The sequence below is a fragment of the Heteronotia binoei genome, chromosome 5 (genome assembly GCF_032191835.1).
Source record: "Heteronotia binoei isolate CCM8104 ecotype False Entrance Well chromosome 5, APGP_CSIRO_Hbin_v1, whole genome shotgun sequence".
Lineage (NCBI taxonomy): Eukaryota > Metazoa > Chordata > Lepidosauria > Squamata > Gekkonidae > Heteronotia > Heteronotia binoei.
In genome coordinates this window covers 104,759,043-104,782,805 of record NC_083227.1, presented here as the reverse complement: position 1 = coordinate 104,782,805, position 23,763 = coordinate 104,759,043, and the positions used below count along the sequence as shown (strand labels likewise).

Below are 23,763 nucleotides of genomic sequence, written 5' to 3'. Positions count from 1 at the left end.
ACCATGGAAGTTAAACACAGCAATTTTGAAAGACAAAGACTTCCTTAAAGAAACTAAACTAGAAATGCAATCTTTTAAAAAACTAAATACAACACAAGAAGTAAAGATGCAAACAGTGTGGGACACTGCAAAAGCTTTGTACAGGGGCCTTGCAATTAGATACTGCATTAAAAAGAAGAAAGAGCTGAAAGTTATCAAAATTTAATGTCACAAATAGGAGAAGCTGAGAAGAATCTTAAAAAGCATCCAACAAAGTATGAATTTCAAAAAAAGGTGAGAGAAATGCAGCACAAAATGAATTTAATTTTTATGGAAGAGGTGGAGATTGAATTAAGATATACTAAACAAAACTTCTTTGAGCATGCTAATAAACCTGGAAGGTGGCTGGCCTATAGGATGAGAAAAGAGAAGGCTAAAAGAATAATTACAACATTGAGAGATGAGAACAATAAAGAGAAATCTCAAAAACAAGAAAAACAACAAATTGTAGAACAATTGTATAAAAAATTATAAGATAAGCAAACAAACTTAGAAGAATATCTTAAACACAATAACCTTAACAAATTTACAAAAGACCAACAAAAATTTTGAATGAACCTATAACAATAAGGGAGCTTGGAGAGGCATTAACTGCCCAAAAGAATGGCAAGTCACCAGGACCAGATGGACTACCAGCTGAGTTTTATAAAGCCTATGAAGAATCCTTACTTCTACTATTTAAACACCTCATTGAAAAGATACAGGAAGAAGGTCAAATCCCGAACTCATGGCAAGAAGCTACAATATCTCTGATTCTAAAAGAAGATAATGATTTGAAAGATATTAAAAATTATTGCCCAATTTCCCTTTTAAATGTGGACTACAAAATTTTTGCTGCAATACTGGCGCAACGTTTGAAGAAAGTTTTGCAATCTACAATACATTATGACTAAGCAGGATTTTTGCCTAAAAGATACTTGAAAGACAATGTCAGAACAGTTTATGACATTTTAGAATATTATGAAGGCCATCCAGAGAAACAATTGGCTTTAATTTGCCTAGATGCTGAGAAGGCATTCGATAATCTTTGTTGGCAGTTCATGTTACAACAATTGAAAAGTATGCAATGTGGGGAAAATTTTTTGAGAACAGTAGAAGCAATATACTCCCTACAAAAGGCTAGGGTGACAGTGAATGGTGAATTAACAGAACAATTAACATACAAAAAGGTACACGACAAGGCTGCCTACTGTCACCTCTACTTTTCATTTTATCACTAGAGATATTGAACAATCAAATAAGAGAAGATACAAGTATAAAAGCTGTGATAAAAAATGAACAATACAAACTTAGAGCTTTTGCCAACGACTTAGTTTTTATATTAGAACGACCAATGGACTCTATAGACTGTCTCATAAACAAGAATAAACAATTTGGTTGTTGGGCAGGATTAAAGATTAATTATTATAAAACAAAATTTCTGACCAAAAACATGACAGGAGAACAAATTCAGGCTTTTCAGCAAAAATCAGGATTTCTTCATGAAAAAAAGAATCAAATCTTTAGGTGTGGTGATCTCAAATAGATGCAGCAATCTAAAAGCAGATAACTATGATAAACTGCTCAAAGAAATTCAAAAAGACCTGGAAAAATGGCATGATCTTGTGACAGCAGAGCAATAAGAAATATTGATAAGGATCAATAGAGCATAGATTTATTGAAAATGCTTAAGCTTGCTTTAATTAGATAAATTAAGCTAAAGAATTATAAAGCTTGCTATAGAAAAAGAGGAACTGAAAGACACCGATGCAAGTAAGAGCAGAGAGCAACGGAAGTGCAAAGGTGGGGGCATTCAGGCCAACCCTAAGGAAATGAAAAAGCAGAACTATGTAATGTTTTGTGGTTAGGGTTGCCTGGCGACCCGATGGGCCAAGAAGGAGGAAGCTGAAACACAGGTGAGCGGCATCACGCTGTTTACAGCCGTGGTAAAACGGAAATGTTTATAGCTTCTTCAAACGGAAATGTGGGTGTGTGATGATTATGCAAAAGGGTATATAAGGCCTGCGTGCCTCTGTGGTTTTTGCTCAGGCTCTCGGGTCTGCAGCCCGTGTACAGGGCCCATGTGCACGTTAAATAAAGAAAGCTGTTTTCCTGACTTCGCCTCACGCTGCCTCTGTTATTGATCCGGCTGAAATTGATAACGTATGAGCTTTTTCCTGCTACAATCTGAACTTATCCTTAATGGGAAGAAAAGCTTTGATAAAAATGAATGTCTTACCAAGACTATTTTTTTCCCAAACTATTCCAATATTTCTCAGCAGTGGATTTTTCCAAGAGTTAAATAAGATGGTTGTTAAATATGTGTGGCAAGGGGAAAAATCCAGAATTAAATTAAAGACTTTACAGGATTCCAAATTAAGAGCAGGTATGGGTCTCCCAGACTGGCAATTGTACTACAAAGCATCTGTATTGGTGTGGATAAGAGATTGGATGTTGTTGAAAGATAAGAGACAATTGTTACTAGAAGGACACGATTTGACTATGGGTTGGCATGCTTATTTGTGGTATCAAAGACTTGAAGGCCATTCTTACTTCAAGAATCATTGGTTCAGGAAGTCTCTATATCATACCTGGTCATGGTTGAAGCCTAAAATTTACTCAAAAGTTCCAAGATGGGTCTCGCCAGTAGAAGCATTTACTCACCCAAATCTTTTAAAAGCAAACCAGAACTACAGGTATGAGGATTTGTTGGGAAAAGAAAATCAACTGAAAACTATAGAGGAACTAGAAAGCATGGATATTAAAATGAATTTGTGGATGAGAATGCAAGTTGAATCTAGATATGTCAAAGACAAGGCGATAGGCTTCACTAGTGAACAATACTTATTTGTTAAATTCTTTTGGGACCACAAGAAAAGTTAATTTCTAAACTGTATGCATATCTACTCCAAATGAAGACACAATACGAAGTTGTAAAGGACTGTATGGTCCAATGGATGAAAAACTTTGGTTATAACATTACACTAGAACAGTGGGAAAGATTGTGGAAACTTAATGTTAAATTAACTAGGTCAGTGACTTTCAAAGAAAACCTCTATAAAATGTTCTATAGATGGTACTTGACTCTACAGAAACTGCGCAAGATTTATACTAACATGTCTAATAAATGCTGGAAGTGCACCAAACAAATTGGTACTTTTTACCATATGTGGTGGACATGTGAGATGGTGAAAGGCTACTGGAAAATGGTACACGAATTGTTACAGTAGATCATGAAAACTCAGATACATTTCAAACCAGAACTTTTTTTAATTGAATATATTTTCAGAGGATTATTCTAAAGAAATGAGAAACATGTTGGCACACTTCAACACTGCAGCTAGAATCCTTTTGGCGCAGATGGAAATGTCAGGGCATCCCCTTGAAAATGGACTTGGTGGGGAAAGTTTTGGAGACTACAGAACTCGACTTTCTATCCCAACTGACAGTTGGGAAATCTAAAGAAGATGCGGGAAAAAACTGGATGAAATTTTATGTTTGGTTGGACACTCAAGACTCCTAAGATTCTCTGGTATGATTTGATTTCTTTTTCTTTTTTCCTGTGTTTATAATATAATATTTATCTTTAAGTGAATTTTTAAACCCATTTTGGGAAAAACTGGTAACTTATCAGAATACAACTAAAGATTTATATTATACAACTTTAAAATGGAATATATATATATATATATATAAAAATAAAATTTGGTTAAAATAATAACAAGAGAATATTTTTTAAGAAAATATGGTAGAAATATCTCTTTGATTTTGGAAAGTACTTATAAAAACAAGAACAGAATGTATGGTGCCTTTACCCTTCCCCTTCTTTCTGTTTCCTATTTCCTAAACTTTTCTGAAACTAATAAAAACTTTTGAAAACTGGGAATACATGCTCTCGATAGCTGGCCCCAACCAGCAGTCCAACTACAGCATTTTGAACTAGCTGCAGCTTCTGAACACTCTTTAAGCTCCAAGTAGAGTGCATTGCAGTAATCCAGTCTAGGTGAAACTAGGGCATCATTCCTTACAATGATGGACACTCAACTTCTGCTGTCCTTAGTTCTGCTTCCTAGTGCCCTTCTGTCACATTCTCAGGGTGCAGGCAGGCAGGAGTCTAAAGCCAGTACAAGGTCAAAGTCCAGGAAGACAAACAAAAGCAAAGTCACCAATGCAGAATCACAAACTGGAATCAGAAGTCAATGTCCAAAAGCCAAAAAGGTGCCAAGGAAATCAAGCAGGTCAGGATCAGGAATCAGGAAGGAGCGTGGATGCAAGCTAGAGAATAGACTTGTTGCTTCCACAAGGTTACCAGGTCCTGAGTGGGAGCTATATGGGAGTCTCAATCAGCCTGCTCCCTGGGTGGCAGTGACTCTGCTAGAACTCAGGGTTGAGAGATCTGAAGCCTTGGCGTGCTTTATGTCATCGCTCTGAAAGTTCTTTCCGGACCCTGCTTTGAAATCTTGAGATGGGATGAGGAGAGCTCCTGATTGTCAACAGCTGACACTGGGGCTTTGGGAATAAATTAAAATGTCATCTAAATAAATGATCACAAAGCGGTCGAGCAGGTCGCGGAAGATATCATTCATCAGCCTTTGGAAGACAGTGGGGGCGTTGGTCAGGCCAAAAGGCATCACGAGATACTCGTACTGGCCATAGCAGGTCCCGAAAGCTGTCTTCCATTCGTCTTCTGTGCGGATCCACACCAAGTTGTACGCGCCCCGGAGGTCCAGCTTGGTATAGACCTGGGCCCCCTTAAGGCGATCCAGTAATTCTGGGATCAGTGGCAAAGGGTAGCGGTCCTGGACGGTGATTTTGTTCAGGGCCCGGTAGTCATTGCAGGGCTGGAGCTCACCGCCTTTCTTCTTGACAAAGAGAACAGGGGCGGACAGTGGGGACATGGATGGCTGAATGAAATCCCGTTCCAGATTTTTGGGGGCGGCAGAGGCCAGGGTGGCTGACCGGGCCTGGTGAGGACAAGGGTCCTTGACGCTCAGCTTTCCCTGTGCCCAGTCCACAAGGGGATTGTGCTTTACGAGCCAGGAGAGTCCCAGAATGAGGGGAAAGTGGGGCATGCAAGCAACATCAAATTGTACTTGCTCGTGATGGCGTTGAATCTGGAGCATGACCGGGTGGGTCTCCTGGGTCACCGGACCGGAGTGGAGGAGGCGCTCATCGATAGCTTTGACCAGGGTCGGGGTGTCTTTGTCCTGCACCGGGATCTGGTGTTGCTTCACAAAGGCCACATCGACGAAGCAGCAGCCGGCCCCAGCGTCGACCATGGCGTAGACAACAGCCAGCGCCCATCCGGCAAGCCGAGTGTGACCGGTACAAGGAATCGGCCCTGGCCAGTAATGTAAGGTTCAGGGGACCCGGCTAGGTGCCCCAAGTCGGGGCGGGGGTCCACTCAGACTTGGGGCTGGTCTTTTACTGGCAGCAGTGGCACGGTACTGGGCTGGGTGCGCTTGGCGGGGCAGCCGGAAGAGAAACGCCCTGCCCCTCCACAGTACAGGCAGAGATTCTGTGAGTGGCGCCGTGCTTTTTTCTCGGGGTGAGCCGCGGCTGTGCAGCCCCGAGTTGCATGGCCTCGGGGTCATCAGTCTTGGGACTGGTGTGCATCGGGGTTGTTACCATCGCTAGGCGGCGGGGCAGCTTAGAGGTATGGGCGCTGCTTCGCAATTGGCAGCTTTCCAGGCAGCCATCGATGTGGCGACACAGTGTGATTAGACCTTGCAGTGTGGCCGGTTGGTCTACTCGTGCCAACTCATCAAGGACTTTGTTGGCCAGCCCCTCTGGATATTGGTCCATGAGGGCAGCCTCATTCCAGGTCAGGTCTTGGGCCAGATGCTTGAACTTGGTGGAGTACTGGGAAACCAAGTTCCTACCCTGCTTCAGGGTCTGGATCTTCCAACTGGCGATGGCTGCTTGCAGGGGGTTAGCAAAGGCTATCGCCATATGATCCAGAAAGCCCTGGTAGTCAGTCAGCAGGGGCGATGGGGCTAGAAGCAAGGGGTAGCCCATTTAGCTGCCTGCCTAATGAAACTGACAATGAAGCATACCTTGGTCTTGTTGGTGGGGAAGTCTCCGGCACGTAATTCAATATACAGTTTGCACTGTGCCAGGAATGCAGGAAGCTCCTCCACCTTCCCAGTGAACTTCTCTGGGGGAAGCACCAGGCACTTGGGTGAGGCAGTGACAGTGGCTTGCTGCTGCAGATAAGCCACCATTTGAGTGAGGTGCTGTACCTGAGTGAGCAAGTCTGCTAGCTGCCCAGAGCCTCCATTGGCCTCCTCATCCATCTTGTGGAGTGAGTGTCTGGTGGAAGCAACCTGTCATGTTCTCAGGGTTCAGGCAGGCAGGAGTCCAAAGGCAGTACAAGGTCAAAGTCCAGGAAGTCAAGCAGGAGCCAAGTCACCAATGCAGAATCACAAATCGGAATCAGAAATCAATGTCCAAAAGCCAAAAGGTCAGGGTGCCAAGGAAATCAAGCGGGTCAGGATCAGGAAGGAGCGTGGATGCAAGCTAGAGAATAGACTTGTTGCTTCCACAAGGTTACAAGGTCCTGAGTGGGAGCTATATGGGAATCTCAATCAGCCTGCTTCTTGGGTGGCAGTGACTCTGCTAGAACTCAGGGCTGAGAGATCTGAAGCCTTGGCGTGCCTCATGTCTTTGCTCTGAAAGTTCTTTCTGGAGCCTGCTTGGAACTCTTGAGATGGGAGGAGGGGAGTTCGGAGATTGATCATTAACAACTGACACTGGTGCCTGCCGAGTGATTGATGGGCCAGCTGCTGTTTGTTCAGCTGAGGAACTGGCTGGCAACTCTTCCAGGTCTGTTAACCCTTCTAGCTCCTCTTCGTCAGGGTTCATGACACTTTCCTACTTATATTGGCAGTTCATATGTATCATTACTTGAAGATCTGAAGGTGATGTGGATGTTCCTCACAATGAGGGCCATATGCATGCCTGGAAGTATGGTGAGAGAGCAACACCACACATTAAAAGAGTTGTAAGAGACACTAATGTTACACTGTGTAGGTTGACATTCATCTTAGAACCCTGGCCCAATCAGGTTTCCCTGATGAGAGTAGGGTACCACACCTTATGTATTTGCTACAGAAAATGCCAGTGCAACCAGTGACAATTTTAATGTGTGGAGCTGTCTTAAATGATCACATTCTTCTATAGACATCTTTGTAAAGAACAGAGCTGCCTACTTTGAAAAGCAACCTTACTGCAATTGTACAGCTACAGTTTACTCACCATGTTGATCCTGCCTTCATTCATCATAATCCGGATCCCAACGAGAAATGCAAACATAAGCTTGTGCTTCTCAAAGAGGCTGCGACATACATTGCTGTAGAGGCTAAAGGTGAGGTACTTATTGATATTTGCTATTCGCTTCTTCAGTGTGTCTGAAAATAATTCATCAAAAATTGGAAAATGGAGGGTGAAAAGGAAGAAATTACTCATAATAGTATTACATTTAATTCCTACCCAGCAAATGTTCCCTTCTTCCCCCTTCATGTAATCCTGTTCAATCAGTCTCTGTTTAGCACAAATAATACTGGCCATTCCATGTAAGCTGGCAAACCACAGTTATGCTTACCCCCCAAACCCAGACTCAAACCCAAAATTTAGACGTGGTTTGTGATTCTGGTCTGGAGTGTAAGCACAAACTAATTTGCCATTTTGTATTCAATAACCTGTATGCCGCACTAAACAAGAAGTAATTAATTGAAACAGAGCACCCAGGATAGATGGGAACATGGCCTGGTGAACTGACTCTCCATTGTTGACCAAGAGAAAGTTCATTCTTTAAGGGGGACCTAGCCCTGAAGGACTGGTCTCTGAAAGCTTGCCTCACCCTTTATGGCTTCCCTTTAAACATTACTTAAAGATGTGGAGTGTGCTGAAATGTCTGCAGAACATCGTTACCTTTTTTTTTTAGCTGAAAAAAAAAGGTCATTGGTAAGGAGGGGTTCTTTTCATACTAAATGAAGCCAGTGCTTTAAAAAAAAAAAGAACTCCCACACCATTTATATGGACTTAAGGAAGGGCAAACTGCATGTGATCAAGCTTCATGAATGCCTCTCTGGCCTACATATGAACCAATGTTCCCTCTAAGCTGCAGAGTCTTGTGAACAAAAATTCTACTTTGTGAGCTACTGGCATTAAAAGTTGTGAGCTACTGCATAAATTATTGTGCTCTGGGGCCATCCTTCTTGAGCTAAGACAAAAATCTGTGAGCTGCAGGCTAAAAATCTGTGAGCTAGCTCATGCTAACTCAGCTTAGAGGGAACACTGATCTAAACCCAAGACACTAACATATTCAGATCACTAAGATTTTGTATCTCTGGTAAGTCACTGGATCCAGGGCCGGCTCTCTCACTAGGCAAGCTAGGCGGTTGCCTAGGGCGCCGGGAGTGAGGGGGTATTGAATCGGGCTTCCCCCCCTTCTGGTGCCCAAGACAGTCGCCTAATTTGCCTTTCCCCCCACTGCCAGCTCCCTCCCGCCTGCCACGCTCCCGCCCGCCTCTCCAGAAGCTCACCCTGCTGCTGCCCACCCCCAAAGCTAGCCCTGCTACCCCCAGAGACAGCCCCCTCCCATTCCCCTGAAATTTGCCCTGCTGCCAACTCCCTCCCTCCCCCAGAAGCTTGCCCTGCCACCCCACAGCCAGCTTCCTCCCGTCCCCCCGAAGTTCACCCTGCCGCCGCCAGTAGTGCCTGCTGCCTACTCATGAGTAGCACCCGCACCTACTCATGAGTAGGCCTGTGGCAGGTGCGGGGACTGAGGGGGTGGCAGAGCTGTGCTGCCTAGAGCATTGGAAGGGCTCAGGTCAGGCCTGACTGGATCCTAATTAAGTTTTGGAAAGAGTAAGTACAGTTGCATTCCTAAAAAAAATTGCACATCAACTTTTGTTCCAGTCTAGGAAGTCACTACTTGATCTTTGAAATTCAGGACTTATAAACAACGTAAGAGGAGGCACAGTGGGAGGACTTTTAGTGTCCTGGCCCCACTGATGAACCTCCTGATGGCATTTGGTTTTTCCGGCCACTGTGTGACACAGAGTGTTGGACTGGATGGGTCATTGGCTTGATCCAACATGGCTTCTCTTATGTTCTTAAGATCCTCCATAGTCAAAGTAAAAGTCTGAGTATCTTCCAGAAGGAGACCATTTCATTTTAGTGCTAAATTTAGGCTGAAACAGGAGACAATATTTGGGACTTAAATCTATTTATACTGAACTATTTATATGTTCATTTTAACAGTTATTCTTCTTCTATGTAAAGAACAAAATTGCTGTCCCCTCAGGATAGTTCATGCTAAGCTAGAAAAAAAGCTCTGCCAAGACTTATATCTAACTACTACTGGCTTCATGATACATATCTAATTCTTCATGAGCTCTGAAAACTAGATAAGGTCTGAATTTGTCCTTTTAGTGTTGAAGAAGTTTGTGAGGTATCAAGTGGTTCTGGTGGTGAGCAGATTCTCACCACATGCTCTAAGCTACTAGAGATACCTGCTCTCTCAGAGTTTGAAATTCCTGTCAGAAATATGTTGAGGAACCATTCTAATGAATATTGGTACATGGGGTCAACGTTGGACAGGTCTGAGACACAGAAGAAAAGAATCTGGGTGCGGACAGCCACAGGAACATACTCCATCCGGGTAATATCAATGTCCTTTTCCGTCTGCTCAGCTACCTTCACTTTGGCCTAGAGGAGATGAAAGATCACAGCAAAATGACAATTTTCATATTGTTAAAAAGAGTAGTGGACTGAAGCTTAAATTATTTATTATTTACTTATTAGTTTCAATGTTTATAACGTCCTTCCCTGCAAAGAGGGCTCAGTGCAGTATACAATGAAGAATAAAACAACCAGGTTCATATTAATATAAAATTAAAACATTAAAATTACAATAATATTATGGTGGTTGACTTAATTAGATAGTGATCAGAAACTTCTAGTTGTGCCATCGCATTGGGGGGGCAGGGGGGTAATAGTGCCAGCCAGATGGACACCATTCCTGTCCTCAAACATCTGGTGGAACATATCTGCCTTACAGGCCCTGTGGAACTGCATGAACATTACTCAGCAGAGAGTTCCACCAGGTTGAGGCCAGTCAGATATCTCTCAGGTTAGGGACCACAGGCAAGTTCTTATCTGCAGAGCATAATGCTCTTTGAGGGGTATGCTAGGAGAGACAGTTACTCCACTAAAAGCCAGTGCAGCTTGCACAGCACAGGTTGAATATTTGTAGTTTGCTGGGTCCCCTATAAGGACACACACTGTTGTGTTCTGGACCAGTTGGAGTTTCCAGGTCAGTCTCAAGGATAGCCCTATATAGAATGAGTTACAGTAGTCTAATCTGGTGGTGACCATTGTGTGGATTACTGTGGCTATGCCATAGGTAGATTTTTTATTATACTCCACTCAAGGATCCCTATGAGTTTTGCACACTGCTTCATCAGGCGATTTGTAAAGCAACACACACACTGTCTCTGCTATAGCCCTGATCCAAATCAATGACTCCCACAAATGCTATTTTACAAATACATGCTAGAGACCCACTCATGAATGTTCCAACCTCTTGTCTGGTCTAATCCTCAACTGGGAGTACAGAGCATTCACCAACCTGAATTTCCCCAGCTTTCAGCTTAGATGCCTCCAACACTTTGATGAGCTCTATATCATCAACAGGATTTCCCTCAGAGGAGCTTAGACGGTACAAGATCTGATCCTCTATCTCTTTCAGCTCCTGCCGCATTTTGGCATTGCTGACAATCAGCTGGTTCTTCGCCTCTTCTAAGTCAGGACGCTCTTCTGCTACCACTTGGCCCAGTAACTGGTCTTCCAAACCACTATTTAAAAAATCCAAAAAACCCAGAGATCCCACATATTATAGCTCAGGCTTCAAATTTTTATCATTTACAACCTGCAAGCTCAGGCAAAGTCATAGTCTAACCTAAATGCAACCACAGTGCCAATTTGGAATGACAGACAGTGAATAATATAGAACAGGGGTGGCCAACGGTAGCTCTCCAGATGTTTTTTGCCTACAACTCCCATCAGCCCCAGCCAGCATGGCCAATGGCTGGGGCTGATGGGAGTTGTAGGCAAAAACCATCTGGAGAGCTACCGTTGGCCACCCCTGACATAGGAGATTTTAAAAAAAAAAAAAGGCAAATGCTATACTGGGGATTATCAGGAAGGGGATTGAAAACCAATCAGCCAGTATCATAATGCCCCTGTATCAATCTATGGTGCATCTTTATTTGGAATACTGTGTACAGTTCTGTCACTATACCTCAAAAAAGATATTATAACATTGGAAAAGGTGGAGAAAAGGGCAACTAAAATGATTAAGAGGATAGAACACCTGTCCCATGAAGAAAGGTTAAATAGATTAGGGCTTTTACGCTTGGAGAAATGACAATTGAGAGGTGACATGACAGAAGTTAACTAAATTATGTATGGGACAGAGAAGGTAGAGAAATAAGTACTTTTTCCTTTTCCCACAATGTAAGAACTTGTGGGCACTCAATGGAATTAATGAGCAGCAGGTTTAGAATAGATAAACGGAAGTACTTCATCCAAAGAGTAATTAATACATGAAATTCATTGCTGCAGGAAGCTGTGTTGGCTGCAAGCATAGAGAGCTTCAAGAGGGGATTGGATAAACATATGGAGCAGAGGTCATAGAATCACAGAGTTGGAAGGGACCCCAGGGTCAACTAGTCCAACCCCATGAATAATGCAGGAAAATCGCAAGTACCGTCCCATGCCCTCTCATCTGCCTAAGTTCACAGAATCAGCATGGCCATCTAGCCTCTGTTTAAAAACCTCCAAAGAAGGAGAGTCTACTACCTCCACAGGAAGCCTGTTCCACTGAGGAATTGCTCTGCCAGGAAGTTCTTCCTATTGTTTAGCTGAAAACTCTTCTGATTTAATTTCAACCCATTACCATCAATTAGTGGCTATTAGTTGTAAGGTATAGATGGAACACCATGTCTGCGGCCGTGATGCTCTGTATTCTTAGTGCTTGGGAGGCAACAATGGGAGAACTTCTGGAGTTCTGGCCCCACTGGTAGACCTCTTGATGGCACCTGGGTTTTGGTCACTGTATGACACAGATTTGGACTAGAAGGGCCATTGGACTGATCCAACATGACTTCTCTTATGTACTTAATCTACTTCAAGTTTTCAGATGGTATCAGAACACTAACTCCACCTAGCCCTTAAGGCCCGTATGGGAGCGCCACTCCAACCCTGTATGGGCGGAGAGCCTATTTTGGCTCGCCCTCGGGGCCTGATGGACCCGGAACGGTTCCAAGCGGCCCTGAGGGATCCCTGGCCCACTGGCAATTCCCTCGATGACCTGGCCGAAATCTGGCAAGGCCAGCTGTCCAGGGCTATCGATGAAATTGCACCTCGGCGTCCTCTACGCCCTCATATGAAGCTGGCGCCATGGTATACCTTGGAGCTCCGCCAGCTGAAACAAGGGCTCAGATGACTAGAGAGGCGGTGGAGGCATACTCGGGACGAAGCAACGAGAACATCCTATAGAACGTTTATGAAGTCTTATGAGATGGCAGTCAAGGCTGCAAAGAAAGAGTACTTTGCAACCAAGATTGCATCTGCAAACTCGCGCCCAGCACAATTATTTAGAATAATTGGAGATCTTATAACATTGCCGCAAGGCAAATCAAATGTTAGGGAATTAGAAATAGGCTGTGAGGCATTTGCGAAATATTTTGCAGATAAAATCTCGTTGCTCCGCCAAGACCTGCCTACCACATTGGATACAGTGAGTGAAACTGAGGCTCCGTGCCTGTCTTCGGGCTTAGTGCTGGACCACTTCGACCCACTCAGCCTGGAGGAAGTCGACAGAATCCGCTCTGCTGCTCGCCCAACAACATGTGATCTGGACCCTTGCCCCTCTTGGCTGATTAAATCTTGCCAGAGGGAGCTTAGATGTCCTTTACGGGACATCATAAGCAGATCCCTCCTAGAGGGGCATTGTCCAACACCTCTGAAAGAGGCTTTGGTCCGCCCTCTCTTGAAAAAAGTTACAGCAGACCCGGCCGAATTGGCGAACTACCGACCGGTGTCCAATTTACCGTTTGTAGGTAAAATTATTGAGAGGGCTGTGGCGTTGCAGCTACAGAGGTTTCTGAATGACGCTTCCGTCCTAGACCCATGCCAGTCTGGTTTCCGGCCGGGCCATGGGACGGAGACGGTGCTGGTCGCCTTAGTGGATGACCTCCAGTGGCAACTGGATCGAGGCGGCGTTGCGGTGCTGATGCTGTTAGATCTGTTGGCTGCATTTGACACAGTCGACCATCGGCTACTAACGCGCCGCCTCGCCGACATTGGGGTTGAGGGGTTGGCCTTGCAATGGCTTTCCTCCTTTCTCCTGGGTCGGGGACAGAGGGTGGCTATTGGGGGTGAACGGTCCCGGAGGCGCACACTGGATTGTGGGGTGCCTCAGGGAGCAGTTCTCTCCCCAATGTTGTTCAACATCTATATGCGCCCCCTTGCCCAGATTGCCCGGCGGTTTGGGCTGGGTTGCCATCAATATGCAGATGACACCCAGCTCTATCTACTAATGGACGGCTGGCCCGACTCCACCCCAGGGAATCTCGACCGGGCTTTACAGGCTGTTGCGACATGGCTTAGGCTGAGTGGGCTGAAGCTGAATCCAGCGAAGACAGAGGTCCTTTGTGTGGGTCGCGGCGCCCTGGGAAGGGAAATAGCTCTCCCAGCCTTCGATGGCGCGCCATTGAAAGCAGCGCGCCAGGTAAAGAGCCTGGGTGTTTTACTGGAGCCTTCATTATCGATGGAGGCCCAGATAGCAGCCACTGCCAAGTCAGCATTCTTCCATCTGAAGCGGGCGAGGCAGTTGGCCCCTTTCCTTGAGCGCCGGGACCTCGCAACAGTGATCCATGCAACAGTCACCTCAAGATTGGACTACTGTAACGCCCTCTACTTGGGGCTACCTCTGTGCCGGACTCGGAAACTGCAGCTAGTGCAGAACGCAGCGGCCAGGCTGTTGTTGGGACTCCCGAAATGGGAACATATACAGCCGGGGCTGCGTGAACTGCACTGGCTGCCGATCATATACCGGGTCCAGTACAAAGTGTTGGTCATTACCTTTAAAGCCTTATATGGCCGAGGACCCGCCTACCTGAGGGACCGTCTTTCCCCATATGAACCCCAGAGAGCACTGAGGTCAACCGGGAAAAATCTAATGACTATCCCTGGGCCGAGAGAGATTAGATATCAAAAGACCAGAGCACGGGCCTTCTCAATAGCGGCCGCCGCCCTTTGGAACCAACTCCCTGAGGAGGTGCGGGCCCTGTGGAACCTTGACCAGTTCCGCAGGGCCTGCAAGACCTCCCTTTTTAGACTTGCACATTCGGACTGCCAGAGAGGACCGTAAATCAAGGATCCGCCAAATGCGGTTTAAAGATCTATACCGCACTGCTGGTACTAGCAGAACTAGCGTCAATTTCCATCAGTACTGGCAGATGAAGTTATTAACTGTATCAATTGTATTGACTGGTTTTTAAAATTGTTAAGTTCAATGTTTTATATTGTTAAATTTAACTGTTTGATTATTATTGTATGTTTTTATGAAATGTTGTCAGCCGCCCTGAGCCTGCCGAGGTGGGGAGGGCGGGATAAAAATAAAATATTATTATTATTATTATTATTATTATTAACTGGCAATGACAGAAAATCAAGAATAAAAATATAAATTAGTTATTGGACAATATTTCTTGAATTAATATTTGTATTACTTAGGACAATTCTACAAGGTCAATGTATACAATGGGAGAGTGGTAAAAGATATGAAAAGATGACTACTTACCTGGGGGACAGGGTGAAGTTAATTAGTGTTAGCTTGGTAGATAGCTCTGGTGTGTAGTGGGGATTGGGTAGATTGGTGGTGATGTACATCTTGAAGTCTTCATGATACGGAATCACTGTGTCTCCCAGTTTCAGTACTGTGCTGCCTTGTTGTTTGTGAGTCTTTATATTAAGAAAACAAGTAAAAAAAGTTTTAAAGTTCTTTGTAACAATAAAAGATAAAAATCTATATTGGACATGTGTAATCTATTACCATTGACTGGTAAAGATATTTAGGCTATGATTTTCTAAGCTAACTGCCCAAGAAATTACTTTATTTTAAGGCAGTTTTTAACCCACTTTTCTCCACAATGGAGAGGTAAACAAAAATAAAAACACACAAAATTACATAATTGGCAGATTCTGGTCCAGTGGACTGGTTCATTTAAGGGCCATGAGATATGAGCCAGAGGGCAAGATATCCTTTGGATCACACCAAAAGACTTGAGTATCTGGCCATTCCAGGATTTATACCATATGCATTTGCCACATCAGGAATCTACTTCAGCAATCCTGTCCTGGTTTCTTGGCAACATGAAGGTAGCAAATCTGATGAGCCATTTTGAATGGGGCACCTGGGTGATTAGAAGGGTAGTGAGTAGTTCCATGGTCAGATTTCCACAGAACTTCTGGTTCCCTTTGCTGAGCCCAGTCCTAACTGGATGACTTGATTTGTATGCCTCAGTATCTTTCCTGATTCCTAATCCCACCTGACAAAATGTATAGTTCCAGCCTAATTTCAACATTAACAGAGTCCCTTTTATTCCAGTGCTTGTTACAGTCTTTACACACACACACACACACACACACACATGCATGTGTGCACACACAAACAAGAATGCACCTGTTTCAACAAGACTGGCTCAAGAGCTGGATCTAGTTCTTCCCCTACATTCTCCAGGAGAAAGGGTTTTCCAAAGCGAATAGCATTCTCCAAACTACGCAGAAAATCCCGATCACTGAGCTTGGATGTGTCTAGTCCACTATCTTTCTCCTGAAAAACAACAGTGTAGGAAGACACTCAGCCCAGCTGACAACAGGGGTATTGTCACAATTGGAGTGAATGTGGAAAGAAAGCAGAGACAGAAAGCAGATTTACACGTATGTGGAAATTAAAAAAATAATGCATAAATATATACATTGCTAGTGAACTGAGCATAGCACATACCATATGATGAAGTTCAAACAGGAGTGTCCCAGTATGATTTTGAGGAGCTAATTCGGTACATAAGAACATAAGAGAAGCCATGTTGGATCAGGCCAATGGCCTATCCAGTCCAATACTCTGTCATACAGTGGCCAAAAAACCAGATGCCATCAGGAGGTCCATCAGTGGGGTCAGAACACTAGAAGCCCTCCCACTGTGTCCCCCCAAGCACCAAGAATACAGAGAATTACTGCCCCAGAAAAAGAGTTCCATCTATATCCTGTGTCTAATAGCCACTGATGGACCTCTGCTCCATATGTTTATCCAATCCCCTCTTGAAGCCATCTACGCTTGTAGCCTCCACCACCTCCTGTGTAAAGTAAAGGAACAAAGACAACTATGGGACTCTTTTATAGCCAGCAAAGTGGTTACTTATCTCTAGTGTTTAGTAACACTCAGTTATGCCCCCACCCCAATATATTCACTGCTTTCACATCACAAAATCAATAGATTTGAGAGTTAAGAATAAATGGACGTTTCTCTCATTGGAAAGATGTAAGCAGCAGGGTTCCACAAGGACCAGTACTAGGACCAGCATTATGTAATTTGTTCATAAATTATTTGGAATTGGGGGTGAACAGTGCAGAGGTAAAGTCTGCAGTTTATACCAAACTATTAAGGATTATGAAAACCAAAGTGGACAAGAGGATGTCTCTAAATTGGGTGAGTGGCAACAATGTGGCAACTGAAGCTCAGAGCTGGTTAAGTGAAAGGTGATGCACAGTGGAATAAAAAAAATGGCTGGTTGACATGGACAGAGAAGTAGTTGAGAAGTACCTGGCTGCATTGAATGAGTACAGATCCCCTGGGTCAGATGATATGCACCCAAGAGTGCTCAAAGAACTTTCTTGAGAGCTTCCAGACCTCTTGGAGGATGAGACATGCTACAAAACTGGAGGAGGGCTGATGTTATCCCAATTTTTTTTTTAAAAGGGAGGATGGATGACCCAGGAAACTATACGCCAGTCAGTCTGACCTCTATCCCAGGGAATATACTGGAGCAGATTTTAAAGGGATCAATCTGTGAGCATTTAAAAGACAACTTGGTGATCAGGGAAAGTCAGCATGGGATTTGTCACCAACAGCTCCCGCCAGACCAACCTCATTTCCTTTTTGATTGACTGACGAGCTTACTGGATCAAGGGAATGCTGATGATTTTGTTTAATGGGATTTCAGTAATGCTACTGGCAGGGTTCCCCATGATATTCTAATGGGTAAACTAGAGGACTGTGGATTAGACTCTAGGATCGTTAGGTGGATAGAAAGTGCTTGGAGAACCGCACTCAAAGAGTAGTTGTCAAAGGCAACTGAATGGAGGGAAGTGTCCAAGTGGGGTGCCACAGGGTTTGGTTCTGGGCCTTGTACTTTTCAATATTTTTATGAATTATATGGATGAGGGTGTGGAGGGGTACTAATTAAATTTGCAGATAACACCAAATTGGAAAGAGCAGTGAACACACCAGAAGACAGACACAGAATTAAATGAGATCTGAACACACTGGAAAAGTGGGTGGATGTGAATAAGATGCAATTTAACAAGGTTATGTGCTGAATTCTACATCCAGATAACAAGAATAAGGATGGAGGATACACTTCTAAGTAGCAGTGTGTGTGAACAAGATCTTGGGGTATGGGTGGACTGCAAGTTAAATATGAGCAGCCAGTATTATGCAGCAACAAAAAGGGCTAATGTGATCTTGGGGTGTATCAACAGAGGGCTAACATCCAGTCATAGTTCCACTGTACACTGCATTGGTTAGACTGTACCTGGAGTATTGTGTGCAGTTCTGGAGGCCTTACTTCAAAAAGGATGTGGACAGAATGGGGCAGGTACAGAAGAGAGCAATGAGGAGAGCAATGAGGCAACCAAGGTTGCTCTTCTAAGAATATGTGCACCTGCAAAGGGGCCTGCGAAAGACTTGGGGGGGAGGGATTGCAGCTTCCTGCTTTCTTTCAAACTTGTAACAGTTTAAGCCAACCCTATATAAGAGGGGGCAAAAGCCCACCAAACCAGTTTTCGCAAAGTTCGTCCTGCCTTCAACTGTCATGTATCAATAAATATCCATTACCAAAGTGGACTGTTTGTGATCATTGAACTGTGGGGGTTTTGACAGGATCCACATACCTTACACTTTTCGGGAAGAGGTATTTTAAAATTCTTTTAAGAACATAAGAGAAGCCATTTTAGATCAGGCCATTGGCCCATCCAGTACAACACTCTGTGTCACACAGTGGCAAACATTTTACACACACACACACACACTGTGGCTAATAGCCACTGATGGACCTCTTCTCCATATTTTTATCTAAACCCCTCTTGAAAGTGGCTATGCTTGTGGCCGCCACCACCTCCTGTGGCAGTGAATACCACATGTTAATCACCCTTTGGGTGAAGAAGTACTTCCTTTTATCCGTTTCAACTTGTCTGCTCAGCAATTTCATCGAATGCCCACGAGTTCTTGTATTGTGAGAAAGGGAGAAAAGTACTTCTTTCTCTACTTTCTCCATCCCATGCATTTTCTTGTAAACCTCTATCTTACTACAAGTTCTGAGGAAGAAAATTCTGTGAGGAACACACTGGTAAAGAAAGCTTTGGAAAGCATCCTCTCTCCATGGTGGTGAAGAGAACTGTGAAGACAACACTTTCCCCACCTCTGTCACATGGTAGTTTGAATGGAAAAACACCACTGTGAGATGGGGAGGGGGGGGGGTTGCTCCTAGAGCTCCGAATTTTCTATAAAGTATTGGATTCTTCATCTCCACAGCTGGCCTGCTCCTGTGCAGTCCCATATGTGCCTGCACAGAAGCCACAAAGATGAACTAGTTGGCTTCTGTGTGAAACAGGATGCTGGGTTGATCTAGCCAGGTTCTTCTTATGTTCAGAGCAAAGGAACGTCTTAAGGGAGCTGGACCTCTCCAAATTCCCCCTAAAGAATATTTGGTTTTTTTTTTCTGCTTTATAACTTAAAACAAAAACCTTCTGCATGCAGAAGAACAACAGAAAAATCAAAAGAAAATGCATATGAACAAAAAAAAAAATCTAACTAATCAGCGGTTCAAATATAGAAGAAAGCAAATAACCTACAAGCGTACTTATGATAAGCATAACTGGGAATTTCAGATAGGACATGTAGATGATAGATCTATATCACAGAAAGAAACATTCCTTAGGTAGTGGTGAATTTGGTTAATGATCTGTCAAAAGCAGAAATCCTTACTAAGTTTTTTATCCACTTGTTGGCTTGTCCCTGGGGGTCTATGAAAAGAGACCAACGCTGAGAGAACTGTGTTATCATTCCATTTTCTACAGACAAGGTGTCATTGGGTAGACCAGCAATCTGCAGAGGAGGAAAAAAGGTTTAACAGTAAATGTCTTAAACAGAAGTGAACCAAGATGACCCGTATTCTTCTATCAAAAAAAGTAAATTTCTATAACACGTATACATTATGAAATTCAAGCAAATCTGCAAGCATTTCCTTATTTTGAATAATTTATACTGCTTTAGATATACATGGTGAGGGCAAGTAGCTATGCAGAATATCAGAATACCACCCCCCCCAACACACACAAATATATTGATTTTTCTCTACCACATACATTTACTTTACACCGAATTTACACTGAAACAAAATTGGGGAATTCCTGAAGTTTTCATAAGTGCTACTGGAACCCTCTTCCCCTTGAGATACATCACTCTCTATACCACATTCACACACAACCCCTCACCATACCTGCCATGATCGAATTTTTACTGGATCTCCAAGTGTGGCTATCAGATTTGGTTCCTTGGTGTGTGGAACATAATGCAACTTTAACTTATTTATCCATTCCTCACACAGTGATATGCGGTATTGACCCTACCAAAGAAAGTCATGAATCATTAATATGAAATCTGTATTTGCAAAGTTTTAGTTCAATTAAACCCTCATCACCCATTGCCATGCCTTCACAGGACTTCATGCTGAAGGGAAACCTTGAGGTGTTCCAAAAATACAGGGATGAGTTATGTAACAACACTGGCTTAGTTCAAACTTCATATCTTCAGATCTCTAGATCATGGTTTTGAGATGGCTTGAATGTTTTGTTCTCACCTTTCCTTTCCAATGTTTTCTACAACCATTGTTTGCCATTACTACCAAATCAGAGTAAGCAATGACACTACTCAGGAATTCTGTACAAACTATAATTTGAAACCATGGTTTGAAGTGGATTTGCGATCCACAGTTTGATACAATCCTGGCAAGTACTCAGCATATTTAGCTCCAATCTAACATAACAGAAAGCCACTGGGGTGAGGAGGGATCCACACGTAAAAGAGGTGGAGTGAGCACATGAACTTGTGGAAATTATCTCCAAAAGGGGAGGGGCTTCCATTCAACTACTAACAGGGCTTTTTTGAAGAAAAAGCCCACAGGAACTTATTTGCATATTAAGCCACACCCCCTGATGCAAAGCCAGATGGAACTGAGTTCCTGTGTGTTCCTGCTCAAAAAAAGACTTGATTACTAACAGTTAGAGGGTTCCATTCCATTACTAACACTTAGATAAATAACTAAACTACAGCTGCAATCCTAAATACACCTACTAGGCAGTTAGACCCACTGAATTCAATTGGACTTCTAAGTATATCTGCTTTGAATTGCACTGTCCTTGGGCCAATTCTTATTTATTCAATACAAACCCTACTCGATCCAAAAAGGCTTACGGTAAATAGCTACCACCTAAAAACTGATATGCAGCAGAAAATTCTTACAAAACATTCAACTCGAAAACTAGCAATGCCATCCAAAGTAGAGTCTTTATGAATGATTACAGACAGACAGCTCAGGGCGGCATCAAGCCACCCCAAAGAGAGTCAGCCAGAAAAGGAGTGGACCGGAAGCCTCCAGATAGCCCGTGGCCTGCCCCCAGAACAGGGACAGACTGTGTGTGCCCCGGAGGAGCTTCTGGAGCACCTGTGTGCCTTCCAGATGGCCAGGGAAACACCTCAAAGCCACCTTGGAAATTAGGGTGCATTCCTTAGGTGGCTTCGATCTGTCCCCGGGCGGGCTGAAGTTGGACGGCAGGCAGATGTACACGTGTAAGCGCTTTTTTGATCCGCCTGCTTCCCATCCCCAGGGCGGCTTAAAATGCCCATCTGTTATCACCCTGTCTGTGCCTTTAGAAGATGCTTAATGTTCAATGAATCTTAAGAAGGAGAGAACTCCTGGACCAGGAAGTGACTACCACTGACATTTCTCTGCAGCTCCAACTCGTTCTTACTTGTTATATGAAAGATCCACAATTAGGATGAAGGAAGCATTTGATTGTTAGCTTCCCCACCTCCAACTGACAAAGCGATTTTGGAGCAGTCAGACTTAAGTTAAGAGAACACTTCAGATATTGCAAGAAAAGAAAGCATTTCTTTTGCTCACTGTGAAAGGTCCCAGGTATGCTATAAAACCAGCTGAAACCAGAACATCTCCTGAAATGTTGTTGATCATATAATCCAGACTCTGGACTGTTTCCTGCCAGCGCACTCTTTCATCAGCCAGCCCGTTAATCAGCTGGAGAAAAGACACACATAAATTGTCATTTAGTTTCTTCATCAGAACTTCCACTCATATCCATGAAATATTTGCATAAAATGTCACATAAAAATAGTGATAGGAACCTCAGTCCTGAAAACAACTGAGAGACGGTCCACTTTCCAGCTCAGTTTAACACCACACCCCTGCTCTAAGTTAGGACAAGGCAAGGACTTGCTGAAAGAGATAAACTTGCATGATGCTCAGCATTTTTTCAGCCAGGATTGTCACCTGGAGGCTGCACAGATTCCTTTTATAGAACATGCAGCCATTGGTTTTCCTATGTGGCCTACTCCACCCTCTGCTCCTAGCTCCTGAGGTATAAAGGGCTCTATTTTGTCCCACAACATGTACAAGCTGAAGGGGAGTGAAGGGACTGGAGAAGGAGAAGGGTAGGAGAAGCCATGGCTGTCACTGTCAGAACTTGTAACTTTATGTGCCTTGCTTGACTGAACTGACTCCATGTTATAACTTAGAGTGCCTGACAGCGGTCATTGACCCAGGCCCCTTTGCTATGCAAAATATTTAGGGCAGTAAGACAGGCGGCAGAAAGTCTCTGCTCAATATCCACAGGTGCCCTTTGAAGCCAGGCCGTTTGGCCTTCGCAATAGGGGGGCATCCTCCTTTGCTGATAACGAAGGCTGGGAAGAAGAGACAATTGCTTGAGCCCGTGTGAATTATTGTTTTATTATGCTTTGCTGTGGGCATAAAATGTAACCAACTGCCCAGACTCGCCATTACTGTTATTTCGTTACTATAGTACTGTTGTTCTTCAATAAAGATCCTAACTTGCAACAAGTATTGGACTCGCTTGAAGTTCCTCCAAGTTCTGACATTATAACACTAATGGCGAGTCTGGGCAGTTGGTTACATTTTACAGAGACGGTTACAGAGACGAGGGCCTCGGCACCTATGGCGGAGGGGACCCGATCCGAACACTGCGAAACGGGATTTCTATGTCAAATGCTTACCCGATCCCGCTGATAAGAGACTTTTGAACAGATGGACGGGTCGACCATGCGGGGGGAACCATGCACCCTAGAGACCCAGGCAACCCCTGTGGGGACCGAAGAGCATTGGGGCGTAGAAACTTTCGTCATAGCCCCCTCATGCTCTTTTGACGTGGTGGTGGGGTCAGGATGGTTGGCCAGACACCAGCCGGACATCCGCTGGGCTGAGCAAATTGTGAGGTTCCCGGACTGGCGGTGTGAGCACCACCACTGGAGGTCCGAATGGGGCCCGAAAGCACCCCCCCAGAATGAGAGACTCTGCCTCACGCTCGAGGAGGTGGGGTCGATCCCCAAAGAATACAGGGACTTGAAAAAGGCTTTTAGTGAGCGAGAAGCGGACGAACTCCCCCCGCATCGCCCTACGGACTGTGCCATCGAGCTAATCCCCGGGCAAACGCTACCAAAGGCTAAACTGTACTCGATGGGATGGGCGGAGAAAGCAGAACTGAGGAAATTCATTGACAAAAACCTGAAACGGGGTTTCATCCGACCCGCTACGGCCCCCCACGCAGCCCCTGTGCTCTTTCGTAAGAAGAAGGATGGGGGGCTTAGGCTTTGCACAGATTTTCGCGGGATAAACGGGATTTCTATGTCAAATGCTTACCCGATCCCGCTGATAAGAGACTTATTGAACACGGTGGCCGAGGGCAAAATCTTCACTAAACTCGACCTCCGAGACGCGTACTTCCGCGTAAGGATTAAGGAGGGAGACGAGTGGAAGACAGCGTTCAACACCCCCATGGGACAGTTTGAGTATCTAGTGATGCCGTTCGGACTCCAGGGCGCGCCGGGGGTCTTTATGAATTTTATCAATGAAGTGTTAAGAGAATTCCTGTTCAAGGGGGTGGTGGTGTACCTTGATGACATCATTATTTATTCGAAAGACCTTGAGTCTCATGTGCCATTAGTGAGAAAAGTGCTAACCACGTTGTGTAAGAACAAATTGTATGCTAAACTGTCCAAGTGTGAGTTCCACAAGACGGAACTAGACTACCTGGGGTTCCGAGTGTCGGGGGAGGGACTGGCGATGGACCCAGCCAAAATAC

The 23,763-nt window shown here is 44.3% G+C and overlaps 1 protein-coding gene across 1 annotated transcript in view; it reads right to left on the bottom strand.

Annotated features, from left to right (window-relative positions):
- DNAH1 (dynein axonemal heavy chain 1) overlaps positions 1 to 23,763 on the bottom strand; it is a 255,919-nt gene that overhangs the window by 27,476 nt on the left and 204,680 nt on the right. The window contains exons 58-65 of the mRNA XM_060240006.1: positions 21,555 to 21,686; positions 19,872 to 19,997; positions 19,358 to 19,477; positions 15,776 to 15,925; positions 14,894 to 15,054; positions 10,655 to 10,880; positions 9,537 to 9,732; positions 7,276 to 7,427 (exon numbers count right to left, since the gene is read on the bottom strand). Of these exons, the coding sequence (XP_060095989.1) occupies positions 7,276 to 7,427; positions 9,537 to 9,732; positions 10,655 to 10,880; positions 14,894 to 15,054; positions 15,776 to 15,925; positions 19,358 to 19,477; positions 19,872 to 19,997; positions 21,555 to 21,686 (1,263 nt within the window). The remainder of the gene's footprint in view (positions 1 to 7,275; positions 7,428 to 9,536; positions 9,733 to 10,654; positions 10,881 to 14,893; positions 15,055 to 15,775; positions 15,926 to 19,357; positions 19,478 to 19,871; positions 19,998 to 21,554; positions 21,687 to 23,763) is intronic.